Below are 24,804 nucleotides of genomic sequence, written 5' to 3'. Positions count from 1 at the left end.
CTAGGAATAAAGCTGGGTTCACAATGTTAGTGACCTGAATAGTCACGTCATCTGACTCAGCCAAAATGGCCTGGTATTTTAAAAATCTGGAAGGTGACAGCCAGTGGTTACCTTTCTGCTCTAACACAGCTGAGACGGTGTGAGACACCAGCACCGTTACCTTTTGGCCCAGCGTGAGTTTCCTGGCCTCTTCTATATTAATGATTACTGCGGCCACTGCTCTCAGGCAGCCAGGCCATCCCTTGCTTACTTCATCCAACTGTTTGGAGAAGTAGGCCACAGCTCTCTTAGGTGCCAGGACTCCTAAGGCCATCCCCTGTACAGCGGTTTAGCGAGCATCCCGTACTGGTAGATCCATAGCCGACACCAACCTGTCATCCCCAGAAAGGCACGCAGTTCTCTCACCGTCTCTGGTTTAGGCATCTGGCAGATGGCCTCTTTTCTGGCTGCTCCCAGGGATCGCTGTCCTCTGGAGACTTCGCATCCCAGGTACACCACTTCTTTTTGCACCAGCTGCGCTTTCTGTTGGGAGACTCGATATCCACTTAAACCCAGAAAGTTTAACAGGGAAATAGTCCATGCAATGCACTCTTCTTCTGTCACTGTTGCTATTAGGAGGTCGTCTACGTACTGTAGGAGAGTGCCATCTCCCAGCGGCCTTTCCCACTGTTCTAACTCTTTGGCCAGTTACACCGTCCTTGGGGCAATACTGTCCACGTAAGTTGGGTCTTTCTTCCTCTATCCACAAATTCCCACTCAAAGGCAAAAATCTTTTGACTCTCGGGAGCTAAAGGAAGGCAGAAGAATGCGTCTTTCAAATCCAATACGGTGAACCATGTCAAACTATCTTTCAGTTTAGTTAAAAGCGTGTATGGGTTAGCAACTACCGGATGTAATGTCTTGGTTATCTCATTTACTGCTCTCAAGTCTTGGACTAATCTATAAGTTCCATTAGGTTTCTTTACTGGCAGAATTAGGGTGTTAAAATCTGATTCACATTCTATCAATAATCTTAATTCTAAGAACCTTTTAATTATGGGCTCGATTCCCTTTCTATCTTCTAACCTCAGTGGGTATTGTTTCCTAACCACCGGCCTTGCTCCAGGTATAAGTTCAATAATGATAGGTGTTGCTTGTTTTGATTTCCCAGGTGTATCAGTAGCCCATACTAGTGGGTATACTTCACTTAGGATTCGCCTGATGTTATGATTCTCAGGCTTTGGTTCCATACAGCTGATTGTCAGGCTTAGAGCTGTGATCAGCTGTTCCTCATTTACTTGGAATTCCAATTTGTCTTTGTTGAACTTTATTATAGCTCTCAAATTCTCCAATAGGTCTCTCCCCAATAAGGGCTTTGGCGAATTTGGTAAATACAGGAACTGATGAATTCCCATTTGTTTCCCAATTTTGTATTTGATGGGTTTCAAAAAGTAAGCTTTTTCTGGTTGGCCTGTTGCTCCCACAACTTGCACAAATTCATCGCTTTTAGGTACCAATTCCTGATTTAGAACCGAAAAGGTTGCTCCCGTATCAATCAAAAAGTCCAATTCCTTTTCACCTTCCCCTAGCTCCATTTTAACTAGTGGGTCTGCTAGGGAACGGCCCACTGGTCTCCCTCAGTCGTTATTCTGTTGTGTGGCCGTAGTAGTGCCCAATAGTCTCTCCCTTAACTGGGGGCATTCCTGCTTCCAGTGTCCCATTTTCAGGCAGTACGCACACTGGTTTGGCCTCACTCTAGTTGGGTGGGGTTGGAGTCTCCCCTCTGCTCTCTGCTCCCGGCGGACTACCTTCCTCTCTCTCAATCTCTAATCTAGGTGGGCTTCCAGCATCTCTGTAGCTTCCCGACCCCTGCGGACTATCCAATCCCTGTGGGCTGCCTTCTCCCCTGTTATCTTCCGACCTTAACGGGCTAGCCTTCCCCCAGCTCTTATCTAACTTATCAGGGCTGCACTCAAACTTAGATTTCCACCATCGTTCCAGTTCTTTTAATGGGGTCGGATCCTCTCGTTCCTCTCCTGGTTTGGGGAGGGGCCCTGGATGGTATTCCCACAGGCTTATTTCACTCTCTTTTCCACTGTCCCTCCTTGTTAGCTTAAGACATCGCTGCCCAATGCTACATGCATCGCAGCAACGTTCTTTAGGTTTTGAGCCTTTCTTATCCTTTTCCAGGGCTAGTACCAGAGGGTCTTGAGGGGCTGCATTAATTCCACACTCCTTTTGCCACTCAGGTTTATTCCTCAGGGTGAAGAACATGTCTGCATACATCACTTCATCCCATTTATTGAGCCGGCGGAGGAAGAGCATTAGTTGTAAAATGGTATTATAATTAATTGTCTCCTCTGGTGGCCATTTCTCACCATCATCCAATTTATACAACGGCCACCACTGCGTGCAGTATTTAAGGAGTGTCTTTTTACTTATATTTCTTCCTGGAATCCCCCCTAAGTCCTTCCAATGCTTCAGAATACATCCTAAGGGGGTTTTCATATTTATATCTTTGCTCGGCTGACTCCCCATTGCTATTTTCTGGGTCGGTGTTTCTTATCCCACCAAGTAAATCTCCTTCCCACAAGCACTATATACCAGTTTATCTTAGCACCTTATTCATACAATATCCAAGCGCTTCGTCCTTTTCTGACCTGGCCTCTCGCGAGGGACAGGAACTGCAGAGCCGGACTCCCACTCGCTTCGCAGCCGGGCTGCGTCTCAGACACACTCTCTCATACACGGTGCCAATTCATTCAAACTGTCCTACCTTTCCGTTCTATCAGAATACACTGCTTTATCGTAAGATGTCGCCGGCAGACCGTAAGATACTGATATTGGTCGGCTCCAGGCCGTCACACACTCGCAAAACTGTAAATCAATAGTACGGTTTTGCCGATAATATCACAACAAATTTCAGACAACATAAAAACCACTTAACTCGTCCCTTTGCAAAAATCTTACAGTCAATACATCAAAGCATACAACAGGGTTAAACAAAGGTATAAAACGTATACACTCCTTCCAAGTTCCTCCAAGGGAGTGGAGAAAATTGGACCGAGTCCCGGGATTTAGTTCAGTTCAGATAAAAACAAAAACTGACCACTCTTTTTAACCCTTAAATCACAGTTTCAAACAAACCAACAAGATCAATACAAGAAGAACAAGTGCATCAGAGTCTTGCCTCTTTTTTTTCTTACTCTCTTTATTTTTTTCTCTTTTTTTTTTCTTTTTTTTTTTTTTTTTTTTTCTTTTTTTCTTTTTTTCTTCCAATTACCAAAAGGTACCCACCAAAGGCATCAATTACTGGTTAGCAAAGACACCAATTACCAAAAGGTACCCACCAAAGGCATCAATTACTGGTTAGCAAAGACACCAATTACCAAAAGGTACCCACCAAAGGCATCAATTACTGGTTAGCAAAGACACCAATTACCAAAAGGTACCCACCAAAGGCATCAATTACTGGTTAGCAAAGACACCAATTACCAAAAGGTACCCACCAAAGGCATCAATTACTGGTTAGCAAAGACACCAATTACCAAAAGGTACCCACCAAAGGCATCAATTACTGGTTAGCAAAGACACCAATTACCAAAAGGTACCCACCAAAGACATCAATTACTGGTTAGCAAAGACACCAATTACCAAAAGGTACCCAAAAATACCAATTAGGGATTCTTTACCAGAGCGTCCTCTGGTTTACCCTCTGGTGGTCACGTCTGACCCCGTGTTCCCATAAAGCGCTTTATCCTAAAACCAATGAACAATGATAAAAAAAAATACCTCTTTAATTTGGAGCAGGAGAAGCAGGAGATGCAGGGAACTCTTCGTCCACCAAAGAGCGCTTGGTCCGAGGGGGAGTCTCTTCTGACAAAAAGTCGTCAGGGGCGCCCAGAGGGTCCCAGCCCCGGACCCAGCGAGGGGACTCCTCAGATCCCGGATCTCCTGCTTCATCCCATCTGGGTCGCCAGAAATGATGCCGATTTTTGCCCCAAAAGGCGAGAAATTACTGCTTAAGAGACTCAGTCAAATAAGCAGGAGGTATTTTATTACGACGTCGGAGAAATCCTAAAATGGGATTTCTGAATCTTTACAGCAAAAGCGTACCTTTTTATACAATTTTAGGTTTGGGATTACATCATATTCATGCATATACATATGGGGAGTGGTGTAGGCGGAGCGTGGGCGGGGACTTCTCTTTTGAGGATCTTCTCAGGGGTCGTTCCGGTCGGCCTTCATCAGCTTCGAGGAGTCTTCCTCTTTAAACTTTTGAACCTCTCTCCAAATTTGGTCAATTCCCGGTGTAGTTGGCTTAGTCTCCAGGCCTTGGCAAGGGTCTCAGGGTCAATTTGACATGTTGGCCCTAAACGTGCCTTACCCAGCAGTTCTTCTTGGCTCTGAAATGCACTGAACTTATCACTGTCTGTCCTTATCTCTTCCCTGTCATTGTGTTCCATACCTTACCCAATTTATTGCTCTATGTGATTTCCTAACATTGAATATTTCCCATAACTGCTTTATGTTCTATGCTTTAACCCATCATCTCTTGAAAGTAACTGTTTTAGGGGCTTCAGCTCCATGGAGACCCCATGCCAGGGGTGGTTGCCATGGAAACCAGCTCAGGCCTTCACCCAGAGCCCGTTGCCATGGCAACCATTGGCAGCCCCATCCCCAGGCTGATGGGATCCCAGAAGCACAGAATTGGCTGAGCTGGGAGGGACCCATCAGGATCCTCCAGTCCAACTGCTGGCCCTGCACAGGACACCCCAACAATGCCAGCCTGGGCCTGGCAGCGCTGGCCAAACGCTGCTGCAGCTCAGAGAGCCCTGGAGCTGGGACCCTTCCCTGGGGAGCCTGGCCAGGGCCCCAGCAGCCTCTGGGCAAAAACCTTTTCCTGACATCCAACCTGAGCCTGCCTCGACTCAGCTGCAGCCGTTCCCTCCACTCCTGTCCCTGGGCACCAGAGGGAAGAGGTTCCCACAGCCCCAGCCAGGGACCCGCTCCCAAGGCTGCTGCCATGGCCACCAGGGCTGGCACCAGCTGGGATGCTCGGTTTCCACCTGCTGGGGTTTAGGAACGGGATTCCTCAAATTCCTGCTCCCGCTAAAAGCTAAAACCGCGCTGTGCTCACTGCCCTCCCACCTCCCATGGAAAGCACAAAAGACAAAGATCCCAAGCTGGGATAAGAACAATTTCCTGGGAATAGCAACGACATAAAGAACAAACAGGAACAGAAATAATATTGGTAACAGAAGGGATAAGAAAAGCTATTTACAGAGAAAACTACATCACCAGCGACTGGCTCTTCCCAGCCACGTATTCTGTCCTGCCTGGAAAGGACACCTTTCTTCTCAGGGAGAGAGAGAGTCCCTTTCCTGCCCCTGGCAATGACCTGAGGTGGGAGTGACTGTAATGACACGGCCATGGCCAGACCCTCATGTTCTTCCATCTCCCATCATGACACTGGCAGGGGCAGGAAAAGGGACAGGTGTCTTCCCAGCATGGATCACAGGGAACATGGATCACCAGAACTCTTCCCAACGTGCGTCCTCCAATAGGGGATGAAGCTGGAGCAGTGCATGAAGCTCCTCCTTCAGTCGAGTCATTCCAGGGCTTCCCTTACCGGTGCCTCTGTTGGTGTTTGTTCAAGTGAGAGCTCTGGCTGAAGCTCTTCCCACACTCAGAGCACTTGTAGGGCCTCTCCCCGGTGTGGATGCGCCGGTGCCTGACGAGGGTGGAGTTGTGCTTGAATCCCTTCCCACAGTCAGGGCAGCGGAAGGGCCTCTCCTCAGTGTGAATCCGCTGGTGCAGGAGGAGGTGGGAGCTGCTCTGAAACCTCTTCAGACACTCAGGACACTGGTAGGGCCTCTGCCAAGTGTGGATGCACTGGTGGATGATGAGGGTGGAGCTGCAGCTGAAGCCCTTTCCACACTTGCCACGCTTGCCACACTCCTGAGGCCATTCCCCAGTGTGGATCATCTGGTGGCAGATCAGGCTGTTGCTCTGCCTGAAGCTCTTCCCACACTCCAAGCTGCTCATGGGCCACCAGCTCCGAGCTCTGGCTGAAGCTCTGTCCACCTTCCTGGCACAGGGTGGCTCTTTCCGCCTCAGAGCACCCTGGGCTGGGCTTGCAGCCCCTCCTTGTGTGGGATCTCCAGGGATTTTCCACCCTCTTGCATTCCTGTGCTGTGGAGTCACTCAAAAGAGCCTCTTCCATGAGATTATACCATGGGGATTTGTCCTCCCTGGTCTCCATCCTCAGCTCCTGGTCTGGGGGAGGAAGGACAAGGAGAAGATGGGATTTGCCTCCATGCCAGAGGGAAGGAGATCCTCCCAGTGTGTCCCTGGCAGGACGGCATCGGCAGCAGGATTGTCCTGCAGCCAGGGCCCGTGCTGGGCTGGGAGATGGAGCAGGAGAGAGGGGGAAAGGGGCACTGACTTCCTCCTCACCTGCCTGCGTGTCCTGGGACATCTTCCTCTTCCTCACAGTCTCCTTCTCCATCCAGCCAAGGTTTGGGAAAGAGAAATCCTGGTTTGGGGAAAAATACAATGGATGAGCACATTGGGTTAGGGGGTTCCTACTGCCCAAGCCCATCCCTAGAAGTCACTGGGAATCTGCCACCCATATAAACCTCCAAAGCACCAAGATTCGAGCCCCCAAAATACACAAATGACCAAGATGCAGCAAAAACACCCAGCCCTCAGTTTCCCCTCTCTGGTCTCTCCACTTTGGGCTCCTGGAGGCCCCCCCTGTCTGGGTTGCTCCAGTTCAAGTTTGTATTGGTGTTCCCCTCTCTGGGCTGCTGGGGCTCCTGGCAATCCCGCAGGTTCCCCTTCTCTGGACTCACCACTTTGGCATCACAGGCGTCCCATGGGTCAGCACTGTCCAGGGTCCCTGTTTCAGGCTCCTGGGGTATCCAGGGGTCCCCCCTGTCCATGCTCCCAACATGTCCAGGCTTCTGGAGCACCCCCAGCTCTCGTGTTGCCCATTTCTGCTCCCCCAGTGCCGGTTTCCCTGCTGCCCTGCCGGTACCGGGCGATCCCCACGTGGCTCTGGGCTGGCAGTGCAGCCCCTGGCCCGGGCAGATCATTCTGCTCTCTGACACTGTCTACCAACCCAAGAGGACAGTTATCCTGTAGGCAAGTCTTCCACTAAAGACTGAGGCAAAGAAGGTGTTAAGCACCTCTGCCTTCTCCTCATCTGCGGTTACTAAGTCCCCTCCCACATCTAATAAAGAACAAGGGTTGGTCCTACCCTTCCTTTTGCCATTAATATATTTGTAAAAACATTTTTTTATTATCCCTTACAAAATGTCCCAAGTTAAGTTCACACTGAGCTTTGGCCTCCCTAATTTCTTTCCTACGTGCCCGAGCAACCCCCTTAAATACTTGCTGAGAGACCTGACCCTCCTTCCAAAGATGATACATCCTCTTTTTATTCCTATGTTCCATCAAAACCTCCTTGCCCATCCAGGCTGGACGTTTGCCTCATCAACTCTTCTTTCAGCACACAGGGACAGTCTGTTCCTGTTCCCACAAGATCTCTGTTTTGAAGCACACCCACCCTTCCAAACTCCTTTGTTTTTAAGGGCTGCTTCCCAAGGAACTCTCTGAATAAGTCTGCTAATCAGGCCAAAGTCTGCCCTCCAGAAGTCCAATGTAAAAGTCTTATTGATGTTCCTCCTGATTTCACAAATATTGGGAACTCTATAATTTCATGCTCACTATGCCCCAAGCGGCCTCCAACCACCACATCTCCCCCCAGCCCATCTCTAATCCCAAACAACAGGTCCAGCATAGTCCCTCCCCTGCTGGGCTCACTCACCAGCTGTGACAAAAAGTTGTCCTCCACACACTCTAAAAACTTGGAGGCTGCCTCTGAATTCCACTTCTCCAGAGGCTTGTTCAGCCTTCAGCTCTTAAGTTCAGGAATTCAGTGCCCCAGAGCTCATTAACATTCAGCACACCTAAAGAAGCTGAGCCTCTGGGAATAATCTGATTTACATTTCCAAATCTTTCGTGGTTAATTGGACAGATTTCAGAACTGCATTCAAAGTGAATATATTATATTTACAAAGACAGTGAGGAAATAGTTTTTGGTCCTGTTTAGGTTTTCCTGTAAATTCATTGATATGTGCAATCTCCAATTGATACTGAATCCAAGTACCTCCTCATGCAGTTGGAATAGATATGAAAATCAAGACCCTTTATGTCTGACAATCAATCAGACTCTGTCCCTACCCCCATCCCACCATTTCCCCCATCCAAGCCCTGGCACTCAGAGCAGCCTTGTGCAAATCTGAGCTCCCTCCAGCCCAGGCTGGACCTGCAGGTTTCAGCTCCTTGGCTCCAGTTCCCCCCTGCTTTCCTTGGAGAAGGAGCTGCCAGAGACCAGAGGGATGTTCATTTATTGTCAGCCAGCAAAGCCAAGGGAAGGCACAGCTCTGTAAAATGCAAAAGTCATTCATTTCCCTGGCTCTGCCCTGCACCTGATCCCCACAGCTTGTCCTGTTTCCTTCATCCCTGCATTGCCAGGCACTTTCTGGGACAAGGGAGCTCCGGTCATGGCAATGGAGCAAGGTCCAAGTGCCACCATTGGAGTGGGAACCACAACTCATCAGGTTTGTGTCCTTTGGGGGTCAGGAACTGGTGGGACTCAGAGGCACAGAAAGTTTCTCTTCAAGGCCAGCAGGCCATAGTTGAACAGGACACAATTTAATAACAATCACGCTCCTCCCTGAGCTATGTGCAATGTCCCAGTAGTGTCTGATGAGTGCACCATCCACAGGTGATTTCCATACTAAAATTAATTTTAGACAAATGTGGTAATAGATATAAACACAATTAAGTTCTTGTATCAGGATGCTCATCCTGGTGTGGGGGTGTCATGAACGGCGGGAGAAATGCGACACACTATATGCATGAATAGCAAATCTCGAAGTTTATTGAAAGCTTACACATATTTATATTGGTGTTAATGAAGCTTATACATATTGCAAAAGCTGAGCTCATCATTGGTTAAAGCACACTTAGATTAACTACACCTACTCTTATCTTCTAACAATTATTTTGCTTCTATATTTGCATTCTTCTAACTTCTCTACCTAAGATAACTACATTTTCTGGCAAGCGATTTTCTCCCCCGTCTTCTAGTTTCAGAGAAGGTCACTGTGACCTTTGTCAGTGATTGGACACTGGTTGCTCAGTTCCCAGCTTGTTTCTCCTATCTTTATCTATTGGTATCACATCGAAATGTCTTTTCTCAGCTAACCAATTATTCAAAAAGCTCTCTACATGGGTGCACAACAGCTCAAACAATTCCTGATTTGCAAAGCTGCCAGTGGTGGTTGGAGAAGGGAGGTCAGGCTGCTCTTGGTGCTGAGGAAATGCTGAAAGCAGCCTGACTCATTTCATCTCCTCATGCCCTGGCTCAGCTCCCCTCTTTCCCCTCCCACCCATTGGCTTTTGTCTCCCACCAGCCCCCCTGTGAAGAGCCTGGCTCTGTGTTCTCCATCCCCTCCTCGCTGGCACTGCCAGGCTGGGATGAGGAGCCCCTCAGCCTTCCCTGCTCCAGGCTGGACAAGCCCAGCTCCCTCAGCCTCTGCTCACAGCCCAAGGGCTCCAGCCCCACCTTGGAGGCCCTTCCCAGGCCCTGCTCCAGCTGCCAGACATCTTTCCTGCCCTGGGCAACCCAACCCAGGCCACAGTGACCTGGATAATCCCCGTCCTTGATGTCCTGGTCACAGAGCCCTGGCCCCTTGTCCCCTGTCAGGCTCTGGGGTGGATCCTGTGGAACATCCTTTGGTGGAGGCTGTGGCTCCAGGTGGGCCGGGGGGATCCCAGGGGACAGGGACCCTGCTGGGCATGGACAGCATTGGACTTGTTGGGAGAAACAGTGAGGGGGAGCTGGGGCAGAGTGAGCAACCCAGTGACCTGACACAGCCCTGCTGGGATGTCACACAGCCCCTCTGGGATGTCACAGCCTCCTCTGTGATGTCACAGCCCATTCTGTGATGTCACACAGCCCCTCTGGGATGTCACAGACCATTCTTTGATGTCACAGAGCTGCTCTCTGATGTCACAGACCATTCTCTGATGTCACAGAGCTGCTCTCTGATGTCACACCAGAGTCTGTGATGTCATAGTCTGCCCTGTGATGTCAGACCTCTGCCCTGTGATGTCACAGCTGGCTCTGTGATGTCACAGATGCAGTCTATGATGCCACAGCTGCTCGATGACCTCACATGATCCACTCTGTGATGTCACAGCCCACTCTGTGACCTCATGTTACCAGATGATAAATTGTCTCCACCAGCTGAGCTGACACCTGGAGATTGTTCTCCACAACCCCAGGCCTGTGGAGACCACTCAATGCCCATTGTGTGAGAAGGAGAACTGGAAGTTCAGCAGCCTCAGTGTCCTGCCAGCTCAGCCAGGCCCACGGGAACATTGGGCTCCACGAGCACCAGGGACCAGCAGAGAGATGCCCAGGACAGAAGAACACATGGGTTAAGAGGAGGGGAAATATGTTAATGATTTTGGGGAAATGATTATCACATGTGTGAAAAAGAATAGAAAATCACCAAATTTGCAGATGACACCAAGCTGGGTGTGAGTGTGGATCTGCTGGAGGGTAGGAGGGCTCTGCACAGGGCCCTGGACAGGCTGGATCCAGGACCCAATTCCAACAAGGTGAGGTTGAACAAGTCCAAGTGCCGGGTCCTGCACTTTGGCCACAACAACCCCTGCAGCTCTACAGGCTGGGGACAGAGGGGCTGGAGAGCAGCCAGGCAGAAAGGGACCTGCAGGGACAGATGGACAGCAGGCTGGACATGAGCCAGCCGTGTGCCCAGGTGGCCAAGAAGGCCAATGGCTCCTGGCCTGGCTCAGGAATGGTGTGGCCAGCAGGAGCAGGGCAGGGATTGTTCCCCTGTGCTCAGCACTGCTTGGGCAGCACCTCGAGTGCTGTTTGCAGTTCTGGGCCCCCAATTTAGGAAGGACATGGAGGGGCTGGAGCGTGTCCAGAGAAGGGCAACAAGGCTGGGGAGGGGTCTGGAACACAAGAGCTTTGAGGAGCAGCTGAGGGAGCTGGGCTTGTTTATCCTGGAGAAGAGGAGGCCCAGGGGAGACAAGGCCGTGTCAGGGTACAGGTTGGACTTGATGATCTCCATGGCCTGTTCCAGCCTTGCTGATTCTGGGATTCTCTGAAAGAACCCTTGGAGCAGCTGCAGGATGAGCCCTGGGCCTCCTCTTGAGGAGCTCCAGCAGCCCAGGTCCCTCAGCTTCTCCTGGCAGCCCCAGAGCCCATCCTGTCAGTCGTGCAGAGCCTCTGCAGCTCCTCCTCACTGCCCAGAACAGGGAGCCCCAGAGGCAGACACAGCAGCCCAGATGTGCCCCCCTGGCCTGGGGTGCCTCTGGCAAGGGAGCAGCAGCAGGCACTGCAGGAGCCTGCAGACAATTCCTGCAGCACTTGTAGGATGATCCTGCTGCCCAAGGGACGTTCCCATGGGGCCAAGTCAGGAACTGCAATGGGCAGTGGGGCCAGAGAGGAAAGGGCAAACAGGGATGGGCTGTTTGCAGGGGAGGGAACGGGGGTGGGCAATGGGAGGAAATTTGCACAAGGAAAGACTAAAGAAAGTAAAGGTGAAGCAAAGGAAATGCTCAGGGCAGTTTGGGGGTGGCTGCCAGGCAGCCCTGGCTCTGAGCAACAGCGTCTGCAGTGGCACAGGAAACTCCCAGCTGATGGGAACAAACTTTCTGGCTGACTGCAGAGGCCAGGACAAAGCTGAGTGGTTTCCCTGGTGTCCCCCAGCCCTTGCTGGCCCCAGGGCTGATGGCATTTGTGCTCCCTCAGGTTCATGTCCCCACAGCAACAGCATGGGGGTGCTCCCCCTGCTGTGGGCAATGCAAACAGGGGCTGCTGAGCCAGTGCTGCCGTGTCTGTGCCTGCAAGGATGGGGCACCTGTGTGAGCTGGGGGAGAGGCCAGGGCTGCAGAGGGGGGATGTTGTTGGCAGCTGCATGAGGACGCTCTGGGACGCTGCCCTGGGCTGTGCAGCGCACTGGGGATGGATCAGCCCCTGCTCTGCTGCTCCTTCCCGTCTGCCCCAGGGCCCTTGCAGAGCCCCAGGTGTTGCTGCCCTCAGCTGCCATGGCAACCCTCAGGACAAAGCAGTGCCAGGGCTGTTCCAGGTACAATTGCAGTGACACTCGTTGGTGCCACCAGGTGCCACGGCAACCAATGCCCGGAGCCGTTGTGATGGCTGGTGGCCATGGAAAGCTGCCCTGGGCCCCTTGCTCAGGGCTGCTGTCAGTGCCCAGAGCCAGAGGGGATCCCTTGCTGGGGGCTGTGCCATGGCCACCTGCCCTGTGCCGCGCTGGCCGCTCAGGCACCAGGAACCAGCAGCCAAGGGCACTGCCAGGGCCAAAGGCCAGGTCAGCCAGACAGAAAGGGGCAGGGCTGGGCACTGTTTCCATGGCAACCGGCACTGGGGGGGACACCTGGGTCACCTGGCCTGGCAGTTGCCATGGAAAGCCCTGGCAGGCACTGAGGGCACAGCCCCTGGCACTGAGACACTGCTGGGCCGGGTGCTGAGCACAGGGCTGAGCACGCAGAGATGGTTTTGTTCTTGCTGAGCTGCAGCACAGCCAAGGCCTGTCCTGCCCCTCGTCCAGCCACGCTGGGGAGGGGCTGGGGCTGCGGGGGAGCTTGGCAGGGACACAGCCAGGACAGGTGACCCCAACTGACCCCGGGCATAGCCCAGAGCACAGGACATCATGCTCAGGGTATGAAGGGGGGGAACAAGGAGGAAGGGGGGAATTTTGGAGCGAGGGCTTTTGCCTTCCCAGGTAACGCTTAGGCAAGAGGGGGCCCTGTTTCACCAGTGGGCAGGGTCACTACCAAAGACACAGACACCAGCTTAAGGAATTGTGTCATTTATATCATGCACAGCTGCAAAGAATTACAAAAGGATAAGCTCAGCAAAGCACATCATCATTAGCAAAGAATTACAAAAGAAGCTCAGCAATCCATCCAGTCATGACTACCAAAGATTGCCTGCAGTGATTAAAGAAAGATCCATCAGCAGTTCCCCTCAGATTTTACCATCACCCAGACCCACACATCAGCTGGGGAAGCCAAGGACTGCAGAGCCACTCCCAGACACTGGGAATTCCTGCAGGTGCCTCCACCTCTGCAGGCAAGGAGGCTCCAAGCCCACTGGGAGAGGACACAGCTTTTCCACTGTTAAACAAACAAGCTGACATCACTGCTCCTGTGGCAACATCTGGTTTCATTCTCCTCATTGGTTCCTCCCAAAGCCTGGCCAGGGCTCAAGGAGGAACCAAGGGAGTTGACTTTGATCCTTCAGCCCCAAACAAGGCCAGATGGGGCCGGGTCTGGTTTCTCAATACAGAAAGATAAATCCATGTTTTATCAAGGAACACATGCACTGATCATGTTGTTAATAATGCTTCCTTAAGGAGTGAATACAAATACAACATTTGGTTGGAAGGTTCATCTAGAGGTGAACTTTGCCTCAGGGCCTGTTCAGGCCTTGGGACTTTGATCGGTCCTGGGACCTACAATGAGCTACAACCTTCCTAACCATTCTTTCAATAACACAGTTTAGATTGAGATATTAGGCATAAAGGCATATCCTCTTGTGCTTCAATTAAGTGCTGTTTAATTGCATTACTCTGAGCTATTCACCTTCCTTTTAAAACATGCCTAAATAGTTGCTGGTATTCTCTCTTATTTATCAAATGCCTCTCTGTTCTAGAGACTGCCTCTTTTAAGACAAGTCCCAATACTCCACTTCCCAGCACAAATCATCACAACAACTCTAACATGGAATGTCAGAGTGCACACCAAGTGCACAGGCTGCAATGATGACAGGCACTGCCACCAATGCATGTCACAGCAGCCTCCACTTTGGCAGCCATGAAGCCAATCCCAGCAAGAAGAATTTTCTTCTTTCTGCCACTCTTCTACTGCTCTTTGTGTCAAGGTGATTGCTGACTGTTGGCCTTCAAACCCATCGCTGAGAGCAGTGCAACATTCCTGTCCCATGAGAGCCCAGGCTCCTCCTTGGCCAGCAGGCAGATCATCCAAGGCCATGGGGTTCTGTGGAGTCCCCAGTTGTGTTTGTTGGAGCTCACAGGATGTGCTATTGGACATTTTAACAGCATCATTTGCTACTTCTTCTAATCATCCATTCAGCTTATTCCTGTCAACTCCACACGATGGGGCAGCACACATGGGCCACAGGGTGAACCAGAATCTTTTGCTTGCTGAAAGCCAAGGCATTCCTTGGGGGGAAAATGTTCTCTGGGCCCCAACTCTTCCTTGTGGTTGATCCTGAAGGACCCAAAATGGTGGCCCTGCAGCCAAGAGTGGTGTGACACTGACACCGAGCAGCTCCAGCAGCCCAAGTTCTACTGACATTGGCAGTGATGCAAAAGCACAGAAATCCTCTCACACTGTGGCCTCTGGAACTAGAACAGGCTTTGGTTTCTCCTGAAGGCAAATCTTAAGGAATCCTGTCCAAGTGATCATGGTATTCCTGTGTTCTCTTTAACTGTCCCTTCCCTGACAGTGACGAGTCAGAGCCCATGGACAGAGTTCTGGCCACCCCACAGGGTGGGCCCTCCAAGGGAGCCCCATTCCTGCCAACTCCAGCTGAGAACACACCCAGCAGTTGGTGACATGCAGCACTTTGCCTACCCTGATCTTTACATTTTCATAGCTCATCATTACATTTTGATGACTAACCCCTTGGTGAAACACTAGAGGTGTTTGTGGCAGACAAAGATTCTGGCTGACTATCAAGGTACACCTTACAGACATCAGTAGTACTTTAGTGACACCGTTCTTCATTCTTTTTTCTCAATCTCATTCACATTAGGAACAAGAATTCTGTTGTCCATGGAGCTGGCACCTTTTTAATTCCAGAATAATGCCCCCAGGCCCTTTGCTGTTCAGCTTTACCATGTTGTCTGGGGCCAACAAGGCTTGGGGGGGCCCTTTCCCCTCTGGCTGGAAGGGGCCGGGTCCCAGCCCCTGAGGGGCACCCGGGCTCCTGGATGCAATTCCTGTGCAAGTCCCTCAGTGTCACAGCAGCCTTCACATGGAGCCCTGTGGATCAGAGCATTTCCCAAAGGGGCCCTTGGGGCAAACAGGCAGATCTGGTCTGGCAGCATGTGTAAAACAATATCCTGTCAGATCTACTTGTTCTCACACACAATCCTTGGCTGCAGGGACACATTCCCCTTGTTCCAGCCCAGGTTTCAGGACTCAGAGTTGTCTTTCCCAGGAGCTGCTCCTTCAGCTGCCTCGGGAGGGCCTTTTGGCCTCTGGACCCACACTCTGGCTCCATTATTAGGGCTGCTGGATCCACACCCTTTATCTCCACAAACAGTGGTGACTGGAGCTGGATCTCCTTTTTTCACAGTTGTTCTTAAAATTGCAATATTGATAATTGTGCTACCCTGTCATGGGGTTGAATAATCCAATCTTGTTCACTATTGTTTAACAGAATTACTGTAATTTCTCCTGGATATTCTGCATCAATTCCTCCTGCCATGACAGGAACACTTTGCAAGGCCAAGCTCCAAGGGAGCAGTTACCAAAGCAAAGTGTTCTGGAGGAATCTGAATTCCTGTTGCAGAATTGATAGCTCTCATTTGCTTTGAATTTATCCTAATTAATTCCAATGCATGAAGGCCCAGCCCTGCAGCCTCTGGGCTGGCCCTGCCAGGGGCCATCACAGCCAGAACAATTTCCCAGGCAGCCCAAGTCTCACTGCCCATGGTTGGATTTGCAAGCTGGGGGCAGCTGTGCACAGCCAGGGGGTTCCCATTTCCCCCGTGGGCCATTGTTGAGGGCATGGGGCACATCTGGGAGATGGGTTCTCCATGGGAAAAGGTTCCCATCTCCTCATTTTTCCAAATGCTCTTTTAACAACCCCTTCACCCGTGCAACCAATCCTGCAGCTTGTGCATAGTCTGGTACATGAAAAACCCTGCAGGCTTAATCACTGTATTTTTCACAGGAACAGACAAAGCATTCTGCATCACAGTATCAGCACACCCTGTAAAAATCACCAATTTCCTCCCTTCCTCCTTTTTTCATTGTATACAATCTCACAAAGTTGACCATTGACATTAGGGTCCTGGCCAATCCTGTTCTGTAGGGTATTTAGTGTTACATCCCTGAGCAGCCAAAGCTACCAAATTAGTAATGTCAGCACTATTTCACATTATTCCTATTTTTTATGTAGATATTGATATAGACATATCGAAATATAGATACATATTAAAAAGATATAACTACATATATAAATATATATATTAATGTCTTATACTATAAATAAGTATATAATGATACAATATATCAATATTTCACTTGCACAAATGCATCTGAGCTCAAGAAATAAACCTTCTTCTGTTGCTCCACGTGGGAGCATTCCAACAATAATTGTTCCTTCTGAAGGTGCTGTTTCCTATGTACTCTCAACAAATTCATCTTTGTCTGCCCAAACCCACAAGGTCTTTTCCTTTTCCATATGCAACTTTTGGATGCATTTGAAGACATCCAGGGCTGCAGCTTCTTTTACCCGACTGCCCCACTGCTCACATGGAGCTCCGACCTCAGCCCACTCCAGAGCCAGGGAACTCCAGGGAAGGGCTTCCCATCTGGGAATTTCTGATGGCACTGATTCCTCACATTGACATTGAACAAGTAACATTTTGCTGGGATCTGGCCAGACTGTGCCAGTTTTGTTTCACCAGTGGGCAAAGTCAGCACCAAAGACAGATTCCAACTGAAGGAATCAGTGTCATTTCCTGCAGTTCAGAGCAGCAAAGAATCACAAAAGGAGCAGCTCAGCAATGCACCCAATCATCCCCACCAAAGATTGCCTGCAGTGATTAAGAAAGATCCAGCAGCATTTACCCTCAGCCTTTACCATGCCCCAGATGCACACAGCAGCTGGGGAAGCTGTCACAGCCAAGGGCTGCAGAGCCACTCCTGGGCACTGGCAATTCCTGCAGGGGCCTCCAGCCCCAGCTGAGGCTCCAACCCCGCTGGGAGAGGGCCCAGCTCTGACAGTGCTGAATGAACAAACTGACAGCACTGCTAGTGTGGCAACATCTGGTTTCATCCTCCTCTTGGGCCCCTCCCAAAGCCTGGCCAGGGCTCAGGGAGGAACCAAGGGAGCTGACTTTGACCATACAGCCCCAAACAAGGCCAGATGTCAGATTTCATGGCCTTGTCTGGCTTCTAAATACAGAAAGCTCAATACATGGTTCAATAAGGAGTGGCTGCATCTATCACAGTGCTAATGACCATGCATATTTCATTAGGGAGCAGATACAAAGATAACCTTTGCTTGGAAGGTTCATCCAGAGGCCACCTTTGGCTCAGGGCCTGCTGTTCAGGCCTCACTCAGGGCTGGTGTCCAGGCCTTGGCACTTCAGGGACGTGCTTTAGTGCTGGGCTTGGCACTGCTGGGTGAGCGGCTGCACTGGGTGAGCTCAGAGGGCTTTTCCAACAGAAAGGATTCTGTGATTCCATGATTCTATCCACTGCCTTCAGCTGGGGCTATTTTAGCAGCATTACTTTGCTCCAAAAGTTCCCTCTTGCCGAGCTCCTGTGGCCTGAGGCTTCATCTCCTTCAGCTCCTGGTGCTGAGCTGCTCATGCTGAACGAGACGACTCGGAGAGAAGAACACAGTCCATCCAAATCCTTCTGGGACACGCAGAGGGGAGGCTGTGCAAACAGGAGCATTGGTTGCTGTGGCCTCCTCTCTGCCCTTCACGCCTTTCAGTGCTTGGAACCAGCCAAGAACTTTCTCCAAGAGTGCAACGGAGCAGCTGTTCCTGCTCCCGGGCCTGGCTCTTCCCAGTCTCTGCCCTTGGCTGGTTCTGTCCCTCTTGCTGTGCCCTCTCTTCCCCCAGGGCTCGCTGGCTGCTGCCCAGGACTGTGGCACTGGCCCAGATCCAGTGCTCCAGAGCCTCCTTTCTGTGCCCTTGGAGCTGCCTGGGCACAGCAGCCTTTTCCATCTGCAAGCTCCCCATGGACAGGGAGTGCCCAGCTCCGTTCCTTGCACAGCCTCCAGGAGCCCAGGGCTGCCATCTCAAGTCCCTGCTGGCACTGGGGGATCCCAGGTGCCTCAGGCTGCTGTGACACCGCTGCCCACGGGAGGGAACAGGGGCAGGGGCTGTGCTGAAAGTCAGCTCCATCTGCTGCTGCTGCTGCTGCTGCTGCTGTGGGGTCATTTGTGCAGCCCTGGCCCAGAGTCAGGGATCAGATGCTGCCAGTCTCTTCCAGCCCTGGCTGCTCAGAGGTTGGGCCTTGGAGCCTCAGGTGGCCAAAGGCAGCTGCTGCTGGTCCCTCTGTGTGCCCGTGTTCAGCAGTGCTGCTCCATCAGTCTGTGCCCAGCAATGGGGAAAAGGCTCAGCCCTGCAGGGCCAGGAGCTGCCGGGCTCTGCCTGAGCAGCTCAGCCAGCAGGAAGGGAGCTGCTCCACACGGGAACCAGGAGCAAAGGACACTCCTTTTGTAGGACATGTTTTCTGTTAAAAAAAAAAGACAAAGAAATTAATAAATCACAGAAGAGAATGTGAAAGATAAAAACAAAACCCAAGTGTGTAAAGAAAAATAGTGCATAACTTTGGATTAAGAGGTAACTGATCTTTCTTAAAAAGAGAACTCAGGTATTTATTTTGTAAATGTGATAATGGCATGGATCCATCTTACTGGCCTCAGTAACCTTTTTAAAAAAGATTTTGGGGTTTGTTTCCAATACTGCAATTTTGAATTGTGGTGAAATTGGTGTGAAGGAAGAAGAAATTGCTTTGTGCCCTGCCAGCTCCAAGCAGGATTGGGAATCTAAACTCTGTCAAAGCCCAAATCCTTGAGAAGATGACCTTCCTTCTCAGCCTGGGAATGAGCTGCACGTTCCCTTTGAAACTGTCAGGGATTTCTTAGAGTCACAAAGTCCCACTGACAGCTTTTTGCTCTGGTTTGGCAGTGCAGAAGGGCAATTCTCCATCCATCAGCTCCAGACTGCACTGCCTCAGGAGCATGGCCCACTCACCAGCTTTGGCCCACTCGTGGCACTTCTAGAGGAGGAAGAAAGTGCAATTGCACAATTCCAGCCAACCAAGAGGGAAGAATGGGACAGACAAAACACCCTGTGCAGATCCAGGCGTTCAGCTGGGACTGTGGAGAGTTTGGGTCCTTGCCAGTTGGATGTGTGTCCCCAGCTGCAATCTCTGGGCCTGCAGCAGAGTCTCACTCACCTGCCAAAGCAGAAAGCTCAGGCGCTGTGCTCGCAATGGGCTCATCTGATGCAAAGCTGTCAGAGCAATGTGAGGGCAGAGCCAGCCCAGCTGGGCCCAGGGCTGAGCCCAGCAGAGCCCTGGCAGAGCCCAGAGCAGCCTCAGCAGCCGCAGAGCCCAGATGCAAGGAGAGAAAGCAGAAAGTGCCCGTCAGCTGAGGGCTCCTGTGCCCTTGTGCCAAGGCCTGCGGTGCCCAGGCCATGCTGGCTGTGCCCAGAGCTGTGCCCAGAGCTGCCCATCCCTGCTGCCTTTGGCAGCAGAGCAGGAGGGCAGGACATGTGCCCAGGCTGCAGCCAGCCAGGGCACATCCAGCCCTCAGCAGCTGCCCAGAGCAGGATGCTCCTGTGCTCGCTGCCATCTCCCAAAAGCTCTGATCCCACCCTGCCAAGCACACAGGGACCCACCTCACGCCACCCACGGCTGGAAGAAAAGCTGCTCCCAAACCATGTCCACAGCCTTCTCCAAGAGCACGGCCCATCCACACCACAGCTGCTCCCAAGCACCTCCCCATCCACACTGGACCACCTCGAACGCTTCCTCTGGAAAAACAAACAACACGTTCTTGAAAAGAGATTAGAGACAAAAAGGGAAAACAAGAAAAACAGTAAAAACTCTTATCTCTGTCAGGGCCTTGAGGAAGGCCCAACTCCTACATGGCGGGGAAAAACCCAGCCATGGCTGAGGGAAGCCCACTCTTTCTCTCTTCCCCCCTGCACTGCCCCCCAAAATCACGGTGGTCCCAAAGCAAACAAGGGCTGCTTATGGCCTCTGACAGCCAATTGCTCAGGGCTCGCCAGCGCCCCAGCCCCTCAGGCTCTGCCCCAGCCCGGCCAAGCTGCCCGGCAGCAGCTCCAGAGCAGCCCCATCCAGAGGCACCTGGGAGCCCTCAGCAAGGCAGCCAGCAGCACACGGGCAGGAGGACACGGATGGCGCTTCCTGCCTGGCACAGGGCTTGTGGCCATCTCCAGGCACCGCTCTGGCAGGGATCCCCGCAGCTCCGGCCCTGCCCAGCCGCTCTGGCGGCACCACAAAGGCTTCAGCAGAACCACCACAGGCCAAGGGGCTTCTGGCCATTTCCCCTTGCCCACTGCACGCCTGGGCAGCTGGCTGAGCACAAGCACCCTTTCCCCCTTCAGGGCCCCACCACCCCTCAGCCTGCTGTGCTGCTGAGCACAAGCACCCTTTTCATCCTTTCCTGCCTCTTGCCCTGCACACCCTGGGCAGCAAAGAAAAGCTCCTGGCAGTCTGTATATCATAACACATTCTAGAATTGAGGTATTTACAGTAATCTATAATAATATATATCCTTATAATATACTCTAGAATTTATTTATTACAATATAGACAAAAAACGGAAAAGAAGAAAAGAAAAATCTTGAAGAAAAAGAAAATTACCCCTGGCTCAGGTTGCCCCAACAAAGACAGCCTCCCAGATCAGCTCTCCTCCTCAGTCATCCGGCAGAGCAGGCAGCCGAGCCCCGACAGGCGAGGCCGAGTCCTCCATGCCCTGCGCAGCTGATCTTGCAGCCTCTGCATGGTGGAATATCGCCCACTCTGTATTGCCAGGAGGACATGCAGTGTTTCAAGTGCCAGCGCTGACACGGCACTGCTCCTGTCCTTCGTCAGGCGTTCCAGGGCTGTAAGAAAGAGGAACAGAGCCACGGTCAGAGCCGGATCTGCGGGGAGCCCAGGAGAGCCCCCTGCAAGGGCCATCGCAGCCGGCTCTTGCCATGGGCAGGAGGGAGCAGGGAGCAAGGGGATCAGGCCGAAGCTGCTGGCCACCAATGGCCCACGTGGCCCTGAAAGCTCAGTGTGCTCTGGCCACGGGAGCAGAGCCCTCCACAGCCGGGGCAGGGCTTGCAGCTCTCCCCCCGGCAGCCCGCGCTGCCAGCCCGCTGCCCTCACTCACCTCTGCAGATCAGCTGCAGCTCTTGCTGCTGCCCCCTCAGGCGCCGCCCGGCCATGCCTGTGAACACAGAGCCTGTCACGGCGCCAGCGGCACAGCTCCCTGCCGGCGGCGCTGCCGGCGCTGTGGCCACACGGGCTGCTGGCCCGGCAGGGCTCAGCCCGGCCCTTGCCGCACGCTGCCGCCCCAGGGCACGGCTGCCAGAGGGCGGCAGCAGCAATGCCCAGGCCAGGCGGGGCTCCACGGAGCCAGGCCCGGCTGGAGCTGCCGGGGCAGCAGGCAGGGCCGGGGCCGAGCTGCGGCGGGCCGGGGAGGGAGCCCGGGCTCGTGGCTCACCCATGAACCTGATGGCCGCCTCTCGCAGGGGCTCCTGTGGGCTCTCCAGGTAGCGCAGGGCCCGGCGCACGTGCTCGGCCGCTCGGCTCCTGTCCTCTGCCAGCTGCAGAGAGCGGCAGGAGGGAAGGGTTGGCGCGGGCTCAGCCCCTGGGCGGGCGCTGCCTGCGCCCAGCCCCGGCCTCCCCTGCCCACACAGCCCTGAGGCGCGGCCAGCAGCCGCTGGCCAAGGGCTCCCGAGGGGAGGGGGCAGCGGGCCGGCTGCTGCCTGGGGAGCCGCGGTGCCGGCCCGCAGCCCCGCCGGGCCGGGGCTCCATGGACACTCGGCTCGGGCCTACGGGAGCCTGGAGCAGAGCCCGCGCGGTCCAGGGAAGGCAGAGGCGTGTGGGGCGCAGGCTGGCGCCCCTGGTTGCAGCGCTGGGCAGGAGCGCAGCTGCCAGCCGCACTCGCTGAGCAGCACGGTCAGGGGGCTTCTGCAGCCTGAGGCTGGGGCTTGCAGGCCGTCCTTACCAGGCCCTCGCCGAACCTCCAGGTCTGACCCAGCTGCAGCATGTGTTGGAGATCCTTCCTGCGCAGGAATGTGGCTGAAGAATGCAGCGTTTCCCGGGAGTCCTGGAGAGCAGCAGAGACCTGGAGATGGCACCAGAGCCCAGGGCCCAGGACCCGCACAGGTCCCTGAACCAAGGCCAGGAGGAGGCTGCAGCCCACCAGGCGCCAGAGCAGGAGGCAGCCAAGCCCCCTGCCAGAGGGCCAGCGGCAGCCGGTGAGTCCTCACCTCTGCCACATGCTGGTTCTCATCATTGCAGTGGAAGAACAGAGGGAGCAGGCTCTGGTGCACGTATGACTTCAGGGCCTTTTTTTCCTCTTCCGGTGAAAAATACAGTATCTCTCGGAAGATGAACATGGAGCACGCCTGCACCTGGCTATCATCCTGTATGAAAGGAAGAAAAAGAGCCCTCAGCATCGGCTGCTTCACACCCATCTGGGCACAGGCCTGAAAATGCACAGGGCACAAAGTTTGCAGGCAGCAGCCAGTGGCCGTGGCTGGAGGCGCAGAGCCTTACGTTGTCAAAGAGCGGGAGGAGCGCCCCAGCCAGCTGCAGGGCGAGGGGGCTGGCTAGCGGGGCACCATTGCACAGGAACAAACGGCTGAGGAGAACCATGGTCATCCTAAGCATCTTGCTGTCATTTTCCTGCAGCAGCTCCACGAGCCTTTCATGCAGGCTCCACATTCTTATTGCGGCCTGTGTGGAACACGAGTGTGTGAAACGCCATCCTGCTGCCGCAGGGCCCAGAGGCCAGAGGCCTGTGCCAAAGCACTGGAGCAGCTGGAGCGGGAGGCAGGAGAGCTGGGAGCAGCTGCCTCAGCGCCCCAAGGCCAGACAAGGCCAAGCGACTGCCTTCCCCAGCCCCACGCTGGCAGCACGGCTTCAGCCGCTGCCTTCTTCTCACCGAGACACTGGTGCCGAGCACCAGGAGGCCTCTGAGGGCCAAGCGACGCATCTCCCTGCACTCGCTCTGCAGGTTCTTGGACATGACCTCCAGGATGCTGTCACGGCATTCACTCAAGTTCAGGCAGTCCAGGATCTGAGAGGCACAAGGCCGGTGATGGGGGAGCCCCACAGGGCCGGGCCCAGGCAGCAGCACAGGGCGCGGGCACCATCCCGGGCAGCTGCGGCCACGAGAGGGCAGAGAGCCGGGAGGCAGCTCAGCCAGGCAGCGCTGGCCTTCAGGCTCACCTCCACAAGGAACGCCATGGCGGCCAAATCCCAGCATGGCGTGTCTTTCCTGAGCAGCCCCAGCAGGTGGAATGCAACTGCGGAACACGAGGCTTTGGATACATGGTGCATTTCTCTGATAGGAGGAAATCGGAAGCAAAACCCTGAGGCAGCAGGGCTAAAGCTCTGCCAGGACTGACTCACAGTGGTCTGGCCTTTCTCCAGCACCCAGCAAGGGGGAGCCGGGCCCTCTGGGAGGTGGCTGTTCTTGGGCACGCCCCTCTCCCAGCCTTTTGCAGTCTCCTTGGCTGTCCCTTGGTGACAAGGCCTTGTGGCCCACGACCACGGGGCCCCACTGTGTGGGGCACCCTGGGCACAGGGCACATTTGCCAGGGGCAGTTGGGGAGCAGGGCGTCTCACCTGGCCAGCACGCCCACAGCACAGTGGTAGGTGTCAGCACAGAGCAGCGTGTCCCAGCCACGCTTGTCTTCCATTGCCACCACAACATCCTCATAGTGCAGTCGGCAGAGCAGGGCCTTCAGGGTCTGCTCTGCAAAGCTGTGTGCGAAGCAAAGCCCAGGTCACGCTGGGAGCACTGGCTCCTGCCCTGGGCACGTGGCAGGGACAGGAGGACTTGCATGGAGCACCTGTTGGGGTTGGTGGCAAGGCCGTGTTGCTGCTGGCATCCCTTCCAGAAGGTATCGGCCGCCTCTGGCATATCCAAGGTGCTGAAGAGCACTTGGAAGAGCAGATGCACAAAGAGGCGGGGGAAATGCACGGTCACCACATGTGGGACACAGGGCATCTGGAGGATCTTCCACATCACCACAGTTGCCTGCAAAGGGCAGAGCAGCCTGAGCTCAGTGCCGAGGTGTCCATGTGGCAGGGCCCAAGCGTGGCAGGGAAAGGCCAGCGGAGACGCAGGGGGAGCACGGGGCCTGGTGGCTCTGAAGCTGCCCCTGGGCCAGGTTTCAGCCCAGCAGGGAGAGGCAGCGAGACACCGTGGTGGAGGGAGGATGGAGACCTGATGGAGAGGTGAGCTTGGGCTGAGCAAAGGCCAGTTGCAGAAACTCACAGCCAGGGCAAGGACAGCCGTGTGGTCCCCATCGGAGGTGCACGTGCTGTGCTCTGGCCAGTTGGCCAGCACGTCAAGGAGTACGAGCATGGCCGTCTCTGCAGTCCTGCACGAGCACATGATGGTCTTCCACATGGTGGTAGCAGCTCTGTGGGGTCAGAGCTCTGTCTCAGGGGGGTTTGGGACACAGCACTGTGGCCTGGGCCGCAGTGGGGAGCTGAGCTGGCTGCCAGCCCTGCCTCTGCCCACTGGCCCTCAGCACGCAGGCAGCCCAGCCCCGTGGGGACTGGCCCCTGAGGAGCAGGGAGGGAGCATGGCAGCACACTGGGGACTGGCAAAGGGAGGAGCCAGAGGGCCCTGGAATTCTCTGTCTGTCAGACCACTGGGACAGGCTGTACAGGGTGATGGGCTGCTGAGCCCTGAGCCTTGTGGGCACGTGGGCC

The 24,804-nt window shown here is 53.8% G+C and overlaps 1 protein-coding gene across 1 annotated transcript in view; it reads right to left on the bottom strand.

Annotated features, from left to right (window-relative positions):
- Positions 1 to 5,607: 5,607 nt before the first annotated feature.
- The window catches only part of LOC136570838 (zinc finger protein 271-like), a 430,233-nt gene continuing 411,036 nt past the window's right edge, over positions 5,608 to 24,804 (bottom strand). The window contains exon 8 of the mRNA XM_066571243.1: positions 5,608 to 5,983. Within this exon, the coding sequence (XP_066427340.1) occupies positions 5,608 to 5,983 (376 nt within the window). The remainder of the gene's footprint in view (positions 5,984 to 24,804) is intronic.

Source organism: Molothrus aeneus, unplaced genomic scaffold (genome assembly GCF_037042795.1).
Source record: "Molothrus aeneus isolate 106 unplaced genomic scaffold, BPBGC_Maene_1.0 scaffold_40, whole genome shotgun sequence".
NCBI classification, from domain to species: domain Eukaryota; kingdom Metazoa; phylum Chordata; class Aves; order Passeriformes; family Icteridae; genus Molothrus; species Molothrus aeneus.
Note: the sequence above shows the minus strand (reverse complement) of the source record. Positions and strands in the feature narration are given on the sequence as shown.